Here is a 17,831-nt window from a genome sequence, read left to right on the forward strand (position 1 = left end):
TTTCTAATATTTTCCGAGTGTTCTTACATCCGCTACCTTTTTCTTCAGTATAACTGGTTCACCAGGCGCCTCTGTTATCAATAGCACAGGCCTTACACTGCCAGTGGCACCAGTTGATGGAGTTTCACCTGTGGTGTCTTCCCTTGTTCCTGCTTTTTTACAAGGTTCTGTTCCTACTCTTCCTGGACAACTTGCCACAAATCTCCCAGTGCCCACTGCTAGCATTCCTATTATTGATACAATCAGTGTTCCAAGTGAATGCATTCTGTTGAAGAATATGTTTGATCCGAAAAATGAGGTTAGTAAGCATTTGGAAATCTCTCTGTGTCTCTCTCTCTTCCTCTCTCTCTCTCTCTCACACAGACACATTATTTATGCTTTTAATTGGTTATGCATTAACGTATGAAATGTGGCAGACATATGAAGACTTTGATGTGGATATCAAAGAAGATGTTGAAGGAGAATGTTCGAAGTTTGGAAAATTGAAGCACATTTTTGTTGAGAAGTGCGATCAATACTCAAATCATTTGATGTTTCTGATGCTTAACCATTGTTGCTCATTTCATTTTTCCTTTTTCTCTGTAAACAGGAATAGTGCTGGTTTTGTATACTTGCGATTTGAAAATACTGAAGCTGCAATGAATGCACAACGTGCTCTTCATGGAAGATGGTTCGCAGGGAAGATGATCACTGCAACATTCTTGGTGATAACATTTTGCTCAACTTTATTTGATCTTTTCACACATTCCAAATTGTTAAAGAAATAATAATTAAAAAAAAATACATTGTTGTTCCTTGCGTGCAGGTGCCAGAGACATTCGAGACTAAATTTCCAGACAGCAGATAAGATTATGATCCCGTTGTTCCATCCAGATGCAGCATGAAGCAATGGCCGGAGGGTGTAGGATACTGTTGTCTTTCATGGAAGTTGAGAATAGAAAGAGGCAGTTTGTGTGGGACATTTTTGCCGGTGGTAGTAGTTATTGTAATTCCAAATGGACAAATGAAGGGATGACCTTTTTTATAATTAATTAACTATATATATACATTTAGATTAGCTGGATTGAGCCTCATTGTCAATGTTGGAAAGAATTGATTTAAATGTCAAAACATTGAAACTCCTAATTTCAGCGATTCAAAAGCAATTGTTAGTTATTATTGCCCTATTCATTCATTGAATATTAGTGTCCAAATCGCAGGGGAGCACCCAGAAATCGCAGTCCACTCGCCCCCAATACCCAAGCTCATTACATGCCCTCACTGCACGTCGCATTCACATCACCCTACCTAATGGTATCCCCACAAAACACCGCTTTGTGTTGAGGAAAGAGAGTCGAGTGGCTGAAAATTTGTGGAAGATTTGAGATATTGAGCAGGGATTGCGAAAAACAAAACGACCTTGAGATCCCTGAAACCACTCAATAGGATTCAAAGAAGTGGAACCTCAGTTGCCTCGTATTCAACATGTGGCCATTGACCCAATACACATATGATGCGGTGTTTGTGTGCCTCATTGAGACCCTCACCACTCCCTCGTTGTTCTCTAAGCGGTAAGACTCATGCGGTAAGACTAATGCCCACATACGAGCTTAACTTTGCTAATCGCTCCATTGGGAATGAGACATTTTTTGTTGTTGATCTGGGTGAAAGAGGAAGAAATAGAAAAGGACTTAAGAAAAAGTAGGAAGAAATCGAAAGAGGAAAATGATGGTTTAATACAAGGATAATACGATAATTTAAGTATTTATACAATACTAAATCCCCCAATGCTTTAGATTTTGAACGAGAAAATGTTACTAACTCCGGTTTCTCTTTTTACTAAATTACAAAATCAAAGCCATTCAAATGTACGAGAAATCTGTTCTACATAACAAGAAGAAAGTCTCTAATTAAATTACTGTTACCAACATAAGCAGCAACTGTTCAGTCAAATAATTTAATTTTACTTGCTTGGCTCTAGTATATTTACATAAGAGCTTACGAATAAAATATCCTTTGTCACCATCAAACACGATGCCAGACTTGTCATCCTCACTCATCTCATCACCATTCTGCTTCTTTCCTATTGTTTTTTTAGCTCATTATCTATGTTTCTACTCCAAAACCACCTTTCTTAGTGTGAAAAGACTAATATTTACACAACCCTCTTGCTTCCTCATTTAGTCTTAATTTGAAGATGCTGGAAGTTGTTGAAGATATTGTGATTGTGGGAGCTGGAATTGCAGGCCTCACTACTTCTTTAGGACTTCACAGGCGAGTAATGATACAAGTGTACTGTGCAGGCTCATATATGTAATGGAATTTCTCTTTACTTTAAATGGATATTTGACAAGTTTTGTTTTGCAGACTGGGCATCAAAAGCTTAGTTTTGGAATCATCAGAGAGTTTGAGGGCAGCAGGATTTGCATTTTTAACGTGGACTAATGCTTGGAAGGCTTTGGATGCTGTTGGCATCGCTGACTTACTTCGCCAACAGCATCAACTTATTGATAGGTAACTTAATTAAAACTCACCTTGCTTACTAATACTGCTACATGCATGTTTTGTATTGAGGGTAAAGAATTTAAATATCTTATTTTAGTGGTTTTAACATGTTACCTTTATCAAGTAAGAGTTTCTGATATCTGTTCAAGAGTACAAATCAATGAACGAGTTCAGTTTGAAAGAATTACAATTGGAGGTTATATTTCACCTGGGGTGTATTTGTAACTGTGTTCTCTTCGTTATTCATCGAATTAAGCCAATTCCTCAAGCTGGGATGAGATGATAAGTCACCATGAGGGCAGTTTGTCTTTCTTAATAATGCAACATATTACTGTTTTAGTAATTTCTTGGGTAATTTTGTATATATAGCAAAAAATAATATTTTCAAGACATGGAAATTTGCTGACAACTATGTAAGTTTGCAGGATAGCAATTGCCTCTACAATACCAGGAGAACCCCCTTCAGAGAAACCACTAAAGACCAAAGGAAAATAGTAAGATATGCATATTAAGATCAGAGTCTTTTTTTTTTGGTTGCCCTGCCTCTCTCTCTCTCTCTCTGTGGATAGACATTGAGATTGTGGGTATATATGATGTTTAGTGGAGAGCATGAAATCAGATGTGTGAAAAGGAAGTTATTGATGGAAGCACTTGAAAGGGAACTACCAAGTGGCACCATTAGGTACTCCTCGAAGGTGGTTTCTATTGAGGAATCAGGCTACTTTAAGCTGGTGCGCCTAGTTGATGGAACTGTCCTGAAGACTAAGGTAAAAATTGAGTTAACTCTTTGTATTTACATTACGGATAACTGAATAGTGTAATTGTTAGGTGATATTTATATCGTGGCCAAATTGTCATAAATCTCAATAGTGGCTCATTGTTTCTCTGTGAGCTGACCTAAATTTTATAAATTTCTTAATTGTCTATGATTTCTTATCTTTAACTTTATTATTTGTATTGCCTTGTGAATGAAAGGTGTTAATTGGGTGTGATGGAGTGAACTCAGTGGTGGCAAAATGGCTTGGCTTTAAGAAGCCAGCGTTTGCTGGAAGATCTGCCATAAGAGGCTATACTAATTACAAGGGCAGTCATGGCTTTGAGCCCAGATTCCTGGCGTTTTTTGGGAAAGGCATTCGATGTGGTTTCCTCCCCTGTGATGATAAGACTGTATATTGGTTTTTAACTTGGACTCCCTCCAGCCAAGGCAATTAATGAACCGTTCCTTCCTAATGAAGTATTATCTTCTTAGATTAACCTGTGAAAATTATTTGGTAATATTTGGAACTTAAGCCTAAATTTAGACAAATCATGTCATCCTTAAACCTTGATCATAAAAAAGTTGTTTGAAAATCAGAACTGCATTAAGCTGGCATTTCCTGGCATTTTTCATTCCTGAAATTTCATTACTTGCAGATGAGGAGCTGGAGGACAACCCAGCAAAGATGAAGCAATTTGTGTTGAGCAATGTTCATGTGCCTGATCCAATCAAGGCTGTTGTACGAGACACTCCAATAGACAGCATTGTAGCATCACCACTAAGATACAGACAGCCCTGGGAAGTGCTCTGGGGAAATATTAGCAAAGGTGGTGTTTGTGTTGCAGGAGATGCCCTCCATCCTATGACACCAGACATTGGTCAAGGCGGGTGTTCCGCTTTGGAAGACAGTGTTGTTTTAGCCAGGTGTATTGCTGAAGCCTTAAATGAAAAAACAGGTGGACAGACTAAAGATAGAACCACTGAAGATGAGGAGAAATATAAGAAGATTGAAATGGGACTGAAAAGATATGCAAAAGAGAGGAGGTGGAGAAGCTTTGAGCTTATCAGCACAGCTTATGTGGTTGGTTTGATACAACAAAGTGATGGGATGATAGTCAACTTCCTCAGGGAGAAGATTCTTTCTGTCTTTCTCGCTGGCTTATTGAAGAAAAGAGCTGATTTCAATTGTGGAAAGCTCAGCATTTCTTGAATACAACGGGTTCTAATCATGGTAGAGAAAAAAAGAAAGCTTCTCCTAATAAAGAAATTATTCAAGTCAATATCTATCTGTGAATGTACAATCAAAATGAATTTGTTTCAAACTATAGAAGATGTAGAGCATATCTTTCTTTCAGAAATCAATAGGAATGTATATATTATTGAGTTGTAAAAAGCTGGCTCTTACTCTATTGCAATTCAATATGCTGTACTTATTACTTCTGGTTATATTTTACTTCATTCCCTAATTTATCAACAATAGCTCACATTCTATATTACTGTACTTCTTCCTTTTTTCTTTTAAATAAAATACAGCTTTAGGAACAGGATTCTAGAGTAACAATCTTCCGCTTTATAGTGTTGTAGCTTCAGGATCCAAGCTGCAAGGCCTATCAAATAAAATTTGGAAAGAGAAGGAAAAAATTTTACAGGCAATGAAAATGATGACTTCCTTTGGCGATCTATGAAGTACTTGGCAGCTTAGAAATCAACGATATACTTGAAAGCTTCTTAAATATAAACTTACATTACAAGACTACCACTTTGATGAAAGGATTATCTTTTCAGTCTCTTTGCAACTTCCTGGCCCGCAAAAAAATTCACATTTTAAAATCTTCCTTCAATTATAGAGGCCTTAATTTGCTTTCTAGAGTCCTAGTGTTGCATGATTGGTGACACTCAGTCTCTTCATGTTAAGTTCAAAAAATTTTGTAAAAAAGGCGGCATTCTTTTATTAAATGTGTACCCATTTTAAGTATATAAATAGTTATATACTTATATGTATTAACATGTGGCTGAGTATTACTTTATCTTTAATTCAAAATTATCTAATCACATAATAATACACATCAAATATGTACCCATTTGTATATTAAAAAAAAGAACGTATAGTTTTATTACTTTAATATACTCTTAGTTACTAATATTAATAGGCCAAGAAATCTGCAAGAATGTTGACTTTTGTGCTTTATGCAATATCAAAGGAGAAATCTGAAACGTGATCTTTAATCTAAGTTCTCTGCATCTAATTTTTATTTAGTTTACACAAATGAGAAAAAAAACTGCTGCTGATTTCATTGTTATGGTTTTTGCAGGGAAGGTACTATTTCAGGAAGGCAGTTAATGGGACCGGTTCAATCTATAATTATAAACAGCAATATTGGTCACCATCAGTTTTAACTTAGTATTTAGTTGAGGTATTCTGCTACTATCTGATTGGAGGGAACTGCTACTGTATCATTCTCAATTTTTTATTCTCTTTTAAAAATCTATTATTGGAATTGGTATCCAAGGGCATCGCAGACCCAGTAAAGTTACTGAATTGTTGCACATTGACATTGCTTTATATGATTGAAAACTTCATGCCCTCCTTGTCTATTTACGAATTACCATTCTGCCTAGTGTCCACTACTTGACCAGAAAAAGCCAAAAATATTGAACATGGAAGCTTCAGTTGAAGATATTGTGATTGTGGGGGCTGGAATTGCTGGCCTGGCAACATCATTGGGACTTCACAGGTATTGTTGTATAGATATACGGCCAATAGATAGAACAATGTCTGCGTATGAATGATTGAGGGAAATTTATGCATGATTCCGTTAACAAAAAAGTGTGTTGCAGACTGGGAATCAGAAGCTTAGTATTAGAATCATCAGACTGTTTGAGGGTCACTGGATTTGCATTCACAACCTGGAATAATGCCTGGAAGGCCTTGGATGCTCTTGGCGTTGCTGACTCACTTCGTCAACAGCATCAACAGATCCATGGGTAACTCAAACCTCACCTTGAATATATAAATATGAAAATCCACAGGTGCAAACTCATAATTCTTTTCAAATCAGGACTAACGTTTCTAACTCGAAAAATTAACTAAAACACAAAATTTTATTAAAATTTTCGCCTATAGGAATTTCAGTTGTTTTCATAAACACTAAATCAAACCTATATTACGATTTATCTCTTATCCTACTTAAGCTTACAATCTTCATACATTATGCTTGAAGCTATTTGGTGATGTTTGAATTTATTTGTTTTCCACTTTATTAGAAGGATTTAGAGCGCCTTCACCTTGACTCAAACTCAGGCTATCATCCTAGAAAAGTGAGTCCAGACTAAACATTTGTAATCACAAAAATCCCTATCCACCATCTTTAATAATAGGGCTCGAAGAATTATGATAATCATGTATTGTCCTTTTTTGTTTTTTTTCATGAAACTGGCCTGAAGAAGTCTTGTGCAGGATGGTGGTTACCTCCACAACATCAAGACAACCCCCTTCTGAGAAATCACTGAAGTCTGAAGGAAAATAGTAAGCTCATACCGTAACAACATGTTATAGTGCCAGCCAAATAATGCAGATGATTAAATGGACTTCTGTTTTTATTAGGCTAAAACATACTGCATATCAGCAGATTTATAGGATTATCATTGCTGTTGTCTTGCAACGAAGTGGTGAACCTGAAATTCGATGTGTGAGAAGGAAGTTGTTGCTGGAAGCCATGGCAAGGGAGCTGCCAATTGGCACCATCAAGTACTCCTCAAAGGTGGTTTCTATAGAGGAATCAGGCTACTTTAAACTGGTGCATCTAGCTGATGGCAGCATCCTCAAGACCAAGGTGACCGTTTATGCAAGCTCAGAGAAAATACAGTATTGAACTTATCAACATGGTTATTGGATTTTTTTTTTTTTTTTTTGTGAGTGAAAGGTGTTGATTGGATGTGATGGAGTGAATTCAGTGGCGGCAAAATGGCTTGGCTTTAAGAAACCAGCTTTTGCAGGAAGATCTGCCATCAGGGGGTTTTCGGATTTCAAGTGCAGTCATGGCCTTGAGCCCATATTTCTGGAGTTCCTTGGAGATGGGGTTAAATCTGGTTTCCTCCCCTGTGATGATCAAACAGTTTACTGGTTTTTCAGTTGGAGGCCCTCCAGCCAAGGTAATGATCCCTTCTTAAAAAAGTGTTGGCTTCATCATATTTTTTTTAGGAAACAGAATTATATTTATAGATGATATAAGTGAATTATAGCAGTGGATCAGATGCTCACATCAGACACTTAAATCAATCCATAAAAAAACTTGAAGGCCAAATTAATTGAGATGCTAAGAATCGAAATCTATCTCATAAATAGCTTAACATCTTCACCTATTTTTAGTTTAAAAAAATAGAGCATTAGAAAAAACAACACTTAACTCCACAAGGTCTTGGACTTCTTTTCTTTGAAAGGGGAAAAAAATTCTCCGTAAGCGGGTCTCCACAGTTTTGGGGAAAACAGTATTGATCATAGTAAATTATGATTATTACTAAATGTTTCTATGTAACCTGTAGATAAAGAACTTGAAAGCAATCCAGCTGAGATGAAGCAATTTGTGTTGAGCATGCTCAATAACTTACCTGACAAAGTTAAGACTGTTTTAGAAAACACTGCACTGGATAGTATTATATCCTCACCACTAAGATATAGGCACCCCTGGGAGGTGCTGTGGGGAAACATTACCAAAGGCAATGTTTGTGTGGCTGGAGATGCACTGCATCCTATGACACCAGACCTTGGCCAAGGAGGGTGTTCAGCTTTGGAAGATGGCGTTGTTTTAGCCAGGTGTATTGCAGAAGCCTTAACTAAAACCCGGCAAAGGAAGGTAGGAGAAACAGCTGCAGGTGAATTAGACAAGGATGAATTTAGGATGATTGAAACGGGATTGAATAATTTTGCAAAAGAGAGAAGATGGAGAAGCTTTGAGCTAATCAGCACAGCCTATGTAGTTGGTTTTATGCAGGAAAGTAAAGGGAAGATCATGACCTTCTTGAGAGACAAGATTTTCTCTGCATTTCTTGTTGGATTGTTGATTAAGAGAGCTGAGTTTGACTGTGGGAAGCTCATCATTTCCTGATTGCCGATCAGATGGAGCATCAAAAGGTCAGTATAAGTGTGAAGTCAAAATGTTCCTGGTAGCTACTGCCCATAATTTCAATACTATATGAACCAACCTCACTGCCTAAGTTTTTTGTTTTATACTTTAATAACTACTGCTAGCAGTAATATTATGAATCTAATCCCCCTTTGAAAACCTTGAAGCAATATTAAAATCATCCTCTGTAATTATAATAATATGAATTTATATATGAAAAAAAAAAAAGGCATGTTTCTTGTCAGAGTTAAATCAAAGCAGATTGATAAAATGAATTCTCTTATAAAACTCTTGCGATGACCACAAAATGTCAAAAAGTTCTTTGACGCACGAGGCCAATTTTCAAAAACAATATTTGTAAAGCTGAAGATTCCTAGCAGATTCAAAGATTCATATGCAAAATCAAAGATTTTCTGCAATATTTGCCTATAAAACTGCACAAGAGGTGCATTATTTCAGGATTCCTTGTGGAGCTACAAAATTTGTGTAATAATTCTTGTAAAGATATCAAAATTTGTAATAATTATGTTTCAAAAATAATTCAAATGTTGTAGTATAAATGAATGTAAGTTTTTGAGAGAAAATCAAACATTTTTTCTAGCTATCATTTGAGTTTAATAAAAATTCTTTGACAATTTTGTCTTCTAGATATTATGAAGGCTTTAGATTAGTAAATAGTAAGTGTACACAATTTCAAAGTTTTAACATTATTTTCAATATTTTAATTGCATTGTATCAATCGTTTTTAAACTAATTAATTATTCCATATTTTATACATTCTATTAAGACAGAAAATAAAATATATAAGACCTCCTAAAATTAATAGAATAAGAGCATTAAAACTTTCGGAAGAAAAGTTTGAATTAAGTTTCTGTAAAAAAGTTTGAATTGAGTTTCTGTCAAACGTATAAAACGTTAAAGTTTGGTAAAAGGTTACTATCTATTTATTTTTTAAAAATAAATAGATAGTAAAATTATTATTATTTTATTTTTATATTATTAAATTTTTTAATCAAATTTAATTTTAAATAAGAAAATATTATTTTCGTCATCTTGGGGGCAGGAAGGTGTTATCCGGCCAAACCTTGAGTGTGGGAAAATGTTTTTTTACCTTTAAGGGGTGTTTGGTTTGAGTAATATTTTATTACCAAAATAAAAAGATTACCTTAAAAATAGATTACTTAAAAAATTACTGGGTATAAATGATTACTATATTTGATAAAATTTGATAGGTATAAATAATTATTATGTTTGGTTAAAAGTAATAAAAGATTACTATTAAATTATTTTAATTAAATGCGTTTGAATATAATTATTTTAAAATATTTTTTATATTATTTATCATAAAAAAATAAATTTATTTTTGTCTCAAAAAATTAATAAATAATAATATAATTATAATAAAATCAAGATTACCTCGGTAATCTTTAAATACCTAAAGTGAAAGTGGTAATCAGATTATCACCTATATTACCTACCGCGTTAGCATTGGTAATAGGAGATTACTGTAATATTTTTTTATTAACAAATCAAATAAGAGAATAAAAAATAAATTACCAAAGTAATCTTAAAATACTCAAACCAAACGTCTCCTTAAATAAATGCAGCATGGCGTGCGTGCTATGATCGATGTCTGTTACCATTTTAAATTAGAGCATCAGAGCATACGTTCAGCTTCCATCATCAAATTGATCATTTTCTTCACAATGGTTCAAACTTTCTTCTTTAGATAAGTCTTCTTATCCTATCCTTCTCTACTATCATATTTCACAACCCTCTACTCAATTTGCTTTACTTTAGTGCCAGAGATTAAATGGAAAAAGTGGAAGATATTGTGATTGTCGGAGCTGGGATTGCAGGCCTCACAACTTCTTTAGGACTTCACAGGCATATCTTATTCACCTATATACTAAGACAAGGTCTACTACTCATTAATGTGTATTGTAATAATATGTGACCATTAAGTTTTGAGTTGCAGGCTGGGAATTAGAAGCTTGGTGCTGGAATCATCAGAGAGTTTGAGGGTCACTGGATTTGCCTTCTCAACCTGGAGTAATGCCTGGAGGGCCTTGGATGCTCTTGGAATTGGTGACTCTCTTCGCCAACAACATCTACGCATACAAGGGTGAGATGCTCTTCCTCTTAATTCATTTATATTGAGGTGCCTGAAGTTGGTTTTGAAAATTATGAACAATTGCTGACATTCTTAAAATTTTTGGCATGAAATTTACTGATGACTTGATGCAGAATAATAGTTACCTCCTCTACATCAGGAAAACCCTCTTCAGAGATATCCTTGAAGGTCAAACGCGAATAGTGAGTCATTATTTCTTCTTTATTTGGCTAAAACACACTGCAAATTAGTAGATCCATTGGAGCCTTAATAGTCTGTGATATGTATGCAGTGGAGAAAATGAAGTTAGATGTGTGAGAAGGAAGTTGTTGTTGGAAGCACTTGCAAGGGAACTCCCTAGTGGCACCATCAGGTTCTCCTCAAAGGTGGTTTCTGTAGAGGAATCAGGCTTCTTCAAGCTGCTGCATCAAGCTGATGGAAGTATCATCAAGACCAAGGTAAAAACAGAAATGAAATTGGTAAAATTATTTTGAATAAGATCCATAATCTCCCTGCTTACATCACTTTGTGGATGAAAGGTGTTGATTGGGTGTGATGGAGTGAATTCAGTGGTGGCAAAATGGCTTGCCTTCAAGAAACCAGCTTTTGTAGGAAGAAATTCCATCAGGGGATTCTTAGAGTTCAAGGACAGTCATGGCTTTGAACCCAGATTCCCGCAGTTCTTTGGAAAAGGCATTCGATCCGGTTTCCTCCCTTGTGATGATAAGACTGTTTACTGGTTTTTCACTTGGTGTCCATCCAGCCAAGGCAATGATCTTTTCAACTCTTGCATATAACTTGATGTTGCTATATTTTCAGATTTCTCATCTCGCTCTTGATTTTTCATTCCAAGTAGATAAAGAAGTAGAGGATGATCCTGCTAAGATGAAGCAATTCGTGTTGCAAAAGTTTCACGACTTTCCTGATCGAGTAAAGGCTGTTGTCGAGAACACTCCACTGGACAGTATAATATGCTCACCACTAAGGTCAAGATATCCATGGGAACTTCTATTTGGAAACATTAGCAAAGGCAATGTCTGTGTAGCTGGAGATGCCCTTCATCCCATGACACCAGACATTGGCCAAGGTGGGTGCTCAGCCTTAGAAGATGGCATTGTTTTAGCCAGGTGCATTGCAGAGGCCCTAAAGAAAAAGTCTAGCCGAGAGATTGAAGAATCAGCCATAGGTGAATTGCAGAAGGATGAGTTTAACAGAATTGAAATGGGACTGAAGAAGTTTGCCAAAGAGAGAAGATGGAGAAGCTTTGATCTCATCACAACAGCCTTTGTGGTTGGTTGTATACAACAAAGTGAAGGGAGGATTATGAACTTATTGAGAGACACCATATCTACATATCTAGCTGACTTGTTGAGTAAGAAAGCTGATTTTGATTGTGGAAAGCTCACCATTTCTTGAATGTTGCAGCTTTAAGAAACATGAATAGTTTGATTTATGAATAATTTGAATCATCAGTTTTTTTTACTGCGAACTTTCATGTTTCTTACATATATCATCAAGTCTGGAATCTCGAAGCTGAACTAAAGTTCATATTCCATTTATCATAAAGCAGAAGAATGAAAGAGACTCCATTTTTCTTTGTAAAGTGCTTAACCAATAATTATTAAACTACAAAAATTGTTAGACCATTAAATTACACTAAAGTTCATGGTGGGAAATAAATCAAAATAGATTATGGGATATTATTTCATGTACCAAAATGAAATTTATTATTATTATTTTTTAGTGTTAAATGGATATGAGTAAATCTTTAATTTAATACCAAAATTACTTTTTACCTCTTTTATATAAATATCAAGTATCACAAAAAAGTATCAATACGAGAGTATTATTAGATATTTTATTATGTATAGGGTGAAATGATATTTTATAATATAGAGGTTATTAGATATTTGACATGTTAGAGTTAAATAAAGGGAGAAGGACTATTTCCCACTCAACTTTTGATGTGTTTTTAAACCGCCACCCACGACAAATTAAAATCCACTTTTCCCACCCATGACCAAACTGCCGTCCAATTTTTCAGTAAGGGATAAGGGCAAAATCGTCATTTATTATTTAAAACCTTAAAACTTTAAAATTTTACCGTTTCCCCCCTCCAGGTTTTAAAAACTAATAACTAACTCATCCTCAAAGTTTGAAAAGTTTAAATTTCACCCTTGGGGTTTGTTTCCTTCTCCGGCCACCATCGACAAACGACGTATTCGACCGATCTCCCATCTCCGACTACAAAGGACGACGCGACGAGCGACGAAGGATGGCAAAGTGTCATCCTTCGTCGTCTGGGTGGAGCGACGAAGAGAGACCTCTTCGTCGCACGGTGGTGGTGCGACGAAGAGATCTCCGTCTCTTCGTCACACCACAGCCGTCGTACCAGGAGAAGGAGGAGGCCGGTGACGATGTCGGAAGATGAAGTTGAAGAATGTGGGTGGAATGCTAGTTTTGAAAGTTATGGGGGGCGGTTGTATTTTGAAAAATATGGAAACCCTAGGTTTGGGGGTGAAAATGTTAGTTTTCAAAGTTTAAAAACTTTAGGTAAGGTGAAACGTTAGTTTATAAAACCTAAGGGGGGTGAATTGTAAAACCCTCACATCAATTTTGGGATGAATTTTGCAGATTAAATTGAGGGGTATTTTTGTCATTTCATCTAATAAAGGTAAAATAGACATTTTACCTTTATGCAAACTGATATCATCCATATTAACGGCTTATGGGTGGAAAAAGTGGATTTCCATCTGTCGTGGATGGTAGTTTAAGAACACATGAAAAGTTGGGTGGGAAATAGTCCTTCTCCCTTAAATAAATATTATTTCATGCAATGTTATTTGATATTTAATTACATAAGGGTAAAATTGATATTTTACCTAATTGGGGAAAATTAATATTTGTCGAATTTAGCAGCGTTTATATTTATTTGTGTAAATTGATATGTTATCATATAAGAGTAAAATTGGTATTTTCCAAATTTTTTATCAAAATTTTCAAAATATACTTTTACATTTTACTTATAATATGTAATAAAACTTTTGAATTTATCTATTAGATAGAGTTGGATTCCTTGATTCAAATTAGAAGAGTTACTCATTTTTTAAATCGAACTAAACTTGAATAAGAAATATTTAGTTCGGTTCAACTTAAGTTAATAGTTTAAATCAATAGTTTAAAATTTTGACTTAGTTTGACTTGAATTTATAATTCAAATTAATAGTTAGAATTTGTGTTTAGATTCGAGCCAAATTCGTGTCCCTTTCTTTTGTATTACGAAGTTATTTTCGATAAGAAAATAAATAAAAATAGGAAACAAAATTATATGTATAGATGATATAAGTGAATTATAACAGCGAATCAGATACCCACATCAGAGTCTTAAAAAAATACAAGATGTAAAATATATATAAAATCAATCCATAAGAAAACTTGAAGGCCAAATTAATTGAGATGCTAAGAATCGAAATCTATCTCATAAATAGCTTAACATCTTCACCTATTTTTTGTTAAAAAAATGGAGCATTAGAAAAAACAACACTTTTTAACTCCACAAGGCCTTGGACTTCTTTTCTTTGAAAGGGGAAAAAAATTCTCCGTAAGCAGGTCTCCACAGTTTTGGGGAAAACAGTATTGATCATAGTAAATTATGATTATTACTAAATGTTTCTATGTAACCTGTAGATAAAGAACTTGAAAGCAATCCAGCTGAGATGAAGCAATTTGTGTTGAGCATGCTCAATAACTTACCTGACAAAGTTAAGGCTGTTTTAGAAAACACTGCACTGGATAGTTTTATATCCTCACCACTAAGATACAGGCACCCCTGGGAGGTGCTGTGGGGAAACATTACCAAAGGCAATGTTTGTGTGGCTGGAGATGCACTGCATCCTATGACACCAGACCTTGGCCAAGGAGGGTGTTCAGCTTTGGAAGATGGCGTTGTTTTAGCCAGGTGTATTGCAGAAGCCTTAACTAAAACCCAGCAAAGGAAGGTAGGAGAAACAGCTGCAGGTGAATTAGACAAGGATGAATTTAGGATGATTGAAATGGGATTGAATAATTTTGCAAAAGAGAGAAGACGGAGAAGCTTTGAGCTCGTCAGCACAGCCTATGTAGTTGGTTTTATGCAGGAAAGTAAAGGGAAGATCATGACCTTCTTGAGAGACAAGATTTTCTCTGCATTTCTTGTTGGATTGTTGATTAAGAGAGCTGAGTTTGACTGTGGGAAGCTCATCATTTCCTGATTGCCGATCAGATGGAGCATCAAAAGGTCAGTATAAGTGTGAAGTCAAAATGTTCCTGGTAGCTACTGCCTATAATTTCAATACTATATGAACCAACCTCACTGCCTAGGTTTCTTGTTTTATACTTTAATAACTACTGCTAGCAGTAATATTATGAACCTAATCCCCCTTTGAAAACCTTGAAGCAATATTAAAATCATCCTTTGTAATTATAATAATATGATTTTATATATGAAAAGAAAGAAAAGACATGTTTCTTGTCAAAGTTAAATCAAAATAAGTTGATGAAATGAATTCTTCTGCAAAACTCCTACAGTGACCACAAAATGTTAAAAAGTTCTTTGACAGATTCTTAACATAACCAAAGGTTTATATGCAAAATCAAAGACTTTCTACAATATTTGCCTATAAAATTGCACAAGGGGTGCATTATTTCAAGGTTCCCTGCGAAGCTACAAAATTTGTGCAATAATTCTTGTAAAGATATCAAAATTTATAATAATTATGTTTCAAAAATATTTCAAATGTTGTAGTATAAATGAATGTAAGTTCTCGAGAGAAAACCAAATGGTTTTATTAAAAATTCTATGAAAATTTTGTTATCGAGATTTTATGAAGGCTTTAGATTAGTAAGTAGTAAATATACAAAATTTCAAAGTTTTAATATTATTTTCAATATTTTAATTGCATTGAACCAATCCATTTTTAAACTAATTAATTATTTCATATTTTATACATTCTATTAAGGCAAAAAATAAAACATATAAAACTTCAAAGATTAGCAAAACTAGTAAAACAAGAGTATATTAATTTTTAATAGTAAAGTTTGAATTTGAATTCCTGTCAAATGTATAAAACGTTGAAGTTTAATAAAATGTTACTTTTTTTTATTTTTTTTAAATTAATTGAGAATAAAGATATTATTATATTATTAAAATTTTTAATCAAATTTAATTTTAAATAAGAAAATATTATTTTCGTCATCCTGGTGGCAGGAATGTGTCATCCAGCCAAACCTTGAGTGTGGGAAAATGTTTTTTACCCTTGAATAAATGCAACATGGCGTGCGTGCTATGACTGATGTCTGTTACTATTTTAAATTAGAGCATCAGAGCATACGTTCAGCTTCCATCATCAAATTGATCATTTTCTTCTTTTACATATTATATATATACATATATACAAAGCCTTCTTATCCTATCCTTCTCTACTATCATATTTCACAACCCTCTACTCAATTTGCTTTACTTTAGAGCCAGAGATTAAATGGAAAAAGTGGAAGATATTGTGATTGTCGGAGCTGGGATTGCAGGCCTCACAACTTCTTTAGGACTTCACAGGCATATCTTATTCACCTATATACTAGGACAAGGTCTACTACTCAATAATGTGTATTGTAATAATATGTGACCATTAAGTTTTGAGTTGCAGGCTGGGAATTCGAAGCTTGGTGCTCGAATCATCAGAGAGTTTGAGGGTCACTGGATTTGCCTTCACAACCTGGAGTAATGCCTGGAGGGCCTTGGATGCTCTTGGAATTGGTGACTCTCTTCGCCAACAACATCTACGCATACAAGGGTGACATGCTCTTTCTCCTAATTCATTTAGATTGAGGAGCCTTCAGTTGGTTTTGAAAATTATGAACAATTGCTGACATTCTTAAAATTTTTGGCAAGAAATTTGCTGATGATTTGATGCAGAATAATAGTTACCTCCTCTACATCAGGAAAACCCTCTTCAGAGATATCCTTGAAGGTCAAACGCGAATAGTGAGTCATTATTTCTTCTTTATTTGGCTAAAACACACTGCAAATTAGTAGATCCATTGGAGCCTTAATAGTCTGTGATATGTATGCAGCGGAGAAAATGAAGTTAGATGTGTGAGAAGGAAGTTGTTGTTGGAAGCACTTGCAAGGGAACTCCCTAGTGGCACCATCAGGTTCTCCTCAAAGGTGGTTTCTGTAGAGGAATCAGGCTTTTTCAAGCTGCTGCATCTAGCTGATGGAAGTATCATCAAAAGCAAGGTAAAAACAGAAAAGAAATCGGTAACATTATTTTGAATAAGATCCATAATCTCCCTGCTTACATCACTTTCTTTGTGGATGAAAGGTGTTGATTGGGTGTGATGGAGTGAATTCAGTGGTGGCAAAATGGCTTGCCTTCAAGAAACCAGCTTTTGTAGGAAGAAATTCCATCAGGGGATTCTTAGAGTTCAAGGACAGTCATGGCTTTGAATCCAGATTCCTGCAGTTCTTTGGAAAAGGCATTCGATCCGGTTTCCTCCCTTGTGATGATAAGACTGTTTACTGGTTTTTCACTTGGTGTCCATCCAGCCAAGGCAATGATCTTTTCAACTCTTGCATATAACTTGATGTTGCTATATTTTCAGATTTCTCATTTCTGCTCTTGATATTTCATTCCAAGTAGATAAAGAAGTAGAGGATGATCCTGCTAAGATGAAGCAATTCGTGTTGCAAAAGTGTCACGACTTTCCTGATCGAGTAAAGGCTGTTGTTGATAACACTCCACTGGACAGTATAATATGCTCACCACTAAAGTCAAGATATCCATGGGAACTTCTATTTGGAAACATTAGCAAAGGCAATGTCTGTGTAGCTGGAGATGCACTTCATCCCATGACACCAGACATTGGCCAAGGTGGGTGCTCAGCCTTAGAAGATGGCATTGTTTTAGCCAGGTGCATTGCAGAGGCCCTAAAGAAAAAGTCTAGCCGAGAGATTGAAGAATCAGCCATAGGTGGATTGCAGAAGGATGAGTTTAACAGAATTGAAATGGGATTGAAGAAGTTTGCCAAAGAAAGAAGATGGAGAAGCTTTGATCTCATCACAACAGCCTATGTGGTTGGTTCTATACAACAAAGTGAAGGGAAGATTATGAACTTATTGAGAGACACCATATCTAAATATCTAGCTGGGTTGTTGAGTAAGAAAGCTGATTTTGATTGTGGAAAGCTCACCATTTCTTGAATGTTGCAGCTTTTAAGAAAAATGACTAGTTTGATTAATGAATAAGATGAACCATCAATTTTATTTACTGCTAAACTTTCATATTTCTTACATATATCATCAAATTTGGAATCTCCA

At 35.1% G+C, this 17,831-nt stretch overlaps 4 protein-coding genes across 4 annotated transcripts; all 4 read left to right on the forward strand.

Annotated features, from left to right (window-relative positions):
• The first annotated feature begins 2,009 nt into the window (after window positions 1–2,009).
• Window positions 2,010–4,661, forward strand: LOC123226705 (monooxygenase 2-like). The gene is made up of 6 exons (XM_044651241.1): window positions 2,010–2,253; window positions 2,347–2,493; window positions 2,910–2,978; window positions 3,086–3,251; window positions 3,460–3,688; window positions 3,898–4,661. The coding sequence occupies exons 1-6, from the start codon at window positions 2,177–2,179 to the stop codon at window positions 4,449–4,451; spliced, it is 1,242 nt and encodes a 413-aa protein (XP_044507176.1). The 5' UTR covers window positions 2,010–2,176; the 3' UTR covers window positions 4,452–4,661.
• Window positions 4,662–5,774: 1,113 nt separating this feature from the next.
• Window positions 5,775–8,517, forward strand: LOC123227332 (monooxygenase 2-like). Its single transcript, XM_044652094.1, has 6 exons — window positions 5,775–5,976; window positions 6,080–6,226; window positions 6,699–6,767; window positions 6,909–7,074; window positions 7,165–7,393; window positions 7,784–8,517. The coding sequence occupies exons 1-6, from the start codon at window positions 5,900–5,902 to the stop codon at window positions 8,344–8,346; spliced, it is 1,251 nt and encodes a 416-aa protein (XP_044508029.1). The 5' UTR covers window positions 5,775–5,899; the 3' UTR covers window positions 8,347–8,517.
• A 1,529-nt stretch (window positions 8,518–10,046) lies between these two features.
• LOC123227790 (monooxygenase 2-like) lies at window positions 10,047–14,816 on the forward strand. The gene is made up of 7 exons (XM_044652921.1): window positions 10,047–10,251; window positions 10,343–10,489; window positions 10,612–10,680; window positions 10,770–10,935; window positions 11,017–11,245; window positions 11,334–11,890; window positions 14,158–14,816. Exons 1-7 carry the CDS (start codon window positions 10,178–10,180, stop codon window positions 14,725–14,727), a joined length of 1,812 nt encoding a protein of 603 aa, XP_044508856.1. The 5' UTR covers window positions 10,047–10,177; the 3' UTR covers window positions 14,728–14,816.
• A 1,120-nt stretch (window positions 14,817–15,936) lies between these two features.
• LOC123228293 (monooxygenase 2-like) lies at window positions 15,937–17,781 on the forward strand. Its single transcript, XM_044653642.1, has 6 exons — window positions 15,937–16,067; window positions 16,159–16,305; window positions 16,428–16,496; window positions 16,586–16,751; window positions 16,837–17,065; window positions 17,155–17,781. Exons 1-6 carry the CDS (start codon window positions 15,994–15,996, stop codon window positions 17,712–17,714), a joined length of 1,245 nt encoding a protein of 414 aa, XP_044509577.1. The 5' UTR covers window positions 15,937–15,993; the 3' UTR covers window positions 17,715–17,781.
• The last annotated feature ends 50 nt before the right edge of the window (window positions 17,782–17,831 follow it).

Source organism: Mangifera indica, chromosome 10, assembly GCF_011075055.1.
Source record: "Mangifera indica cultivar Alphonso chromosome 10, CATAS_Mindica_2.1, whole genome shotgun sequence".
NCBI lineage: Eukaryota > Viridiplantae > Streptophyta > Magnoliopsida > Sapindales > Anacardiaceae > Mangifera > Mangifera indica.

Coding starts and splice junctions, on each gene's coding strand:
- LOC123226705 (XM_044651241.1), top strand. CDS start 2,177: ATGCTGGAAGTTGTTGAAGATATTGTGATTGTGGGAGCTGGAATTGCA. Junction 2,254..2,346: donor ACTTCTTTAGGACTTCACAG/GCGAGTAATGAT, acceptor TTTGTTTTGCAG/ACTGGGCATCAAAAGCTTAG. Junction 3,689..3,897: donor TTGGACTCCCTCCAGCCAAG/GCAATTAATGAA, acceptor CATTACTTGCAG/ATGAGGAGCTGGAGGACAAC.
- LOC123227332 (XM_044652094.1), top strand. CDS start 5,900: ATGGAAGCTTCAGTTGAAGATATTGTGATTGTGGGGGCTGGAATTGCT. Junction 5,977..6,079: donor ACATCATTGGGACTTCACAG/GTATTGTTGTAT, acceptor AGTGTGTTGCAG/ACTGGGAATCAGAAGCTTAG. Junction 6,227..6,698: donor CAGCATCAACAGATCCATGG/GTAACTCAAACC, acceptor AGTCTTGTGCAG/GATGGTGGTTACCTCCACAA.
- LOC123227790 (XM_044652921.1), top strand. CDS start 10,178: ATGGAAAAAGTGGAAGATATTGTGATTGTCGGAGCTGGGATTGCAGGC. Junction 10,936..11,016: donor GAAGTATCATCAAGACCAAG/GTAAAAACAGAA, acceptor TGTGGATGAAAG/GTGTTGATTGGGTGTGATGG. Junction 11,891..14,157: donor GTGGAAAGCTCACCATTTCT/TGAATGTTGCAG, acceptor GTTTCTATGTAA/CCTGTAGATAAAGAACTTGA.
- LOC123228293 (XM_044653642.1), top strand. CDS start 15,994: ATGGAAAAAGTGGAAGATATTGTGATTGTCGGAGCTGGGATTGCAGGC. Junction 16,306..16,427: donor CAACATCTACGCATACAAGG/GTGACATGCTCT, acceptor GATTTGATGCAG/AATAATAGTTACCTCCTCTA. Junction 16,497..16,585: donor TTGAAGGTCAAACGCGAATA/GTGAGTCATTAT, acceptor ATATGTATGCAG/CGGAGAAAATGAAGTTAGAT.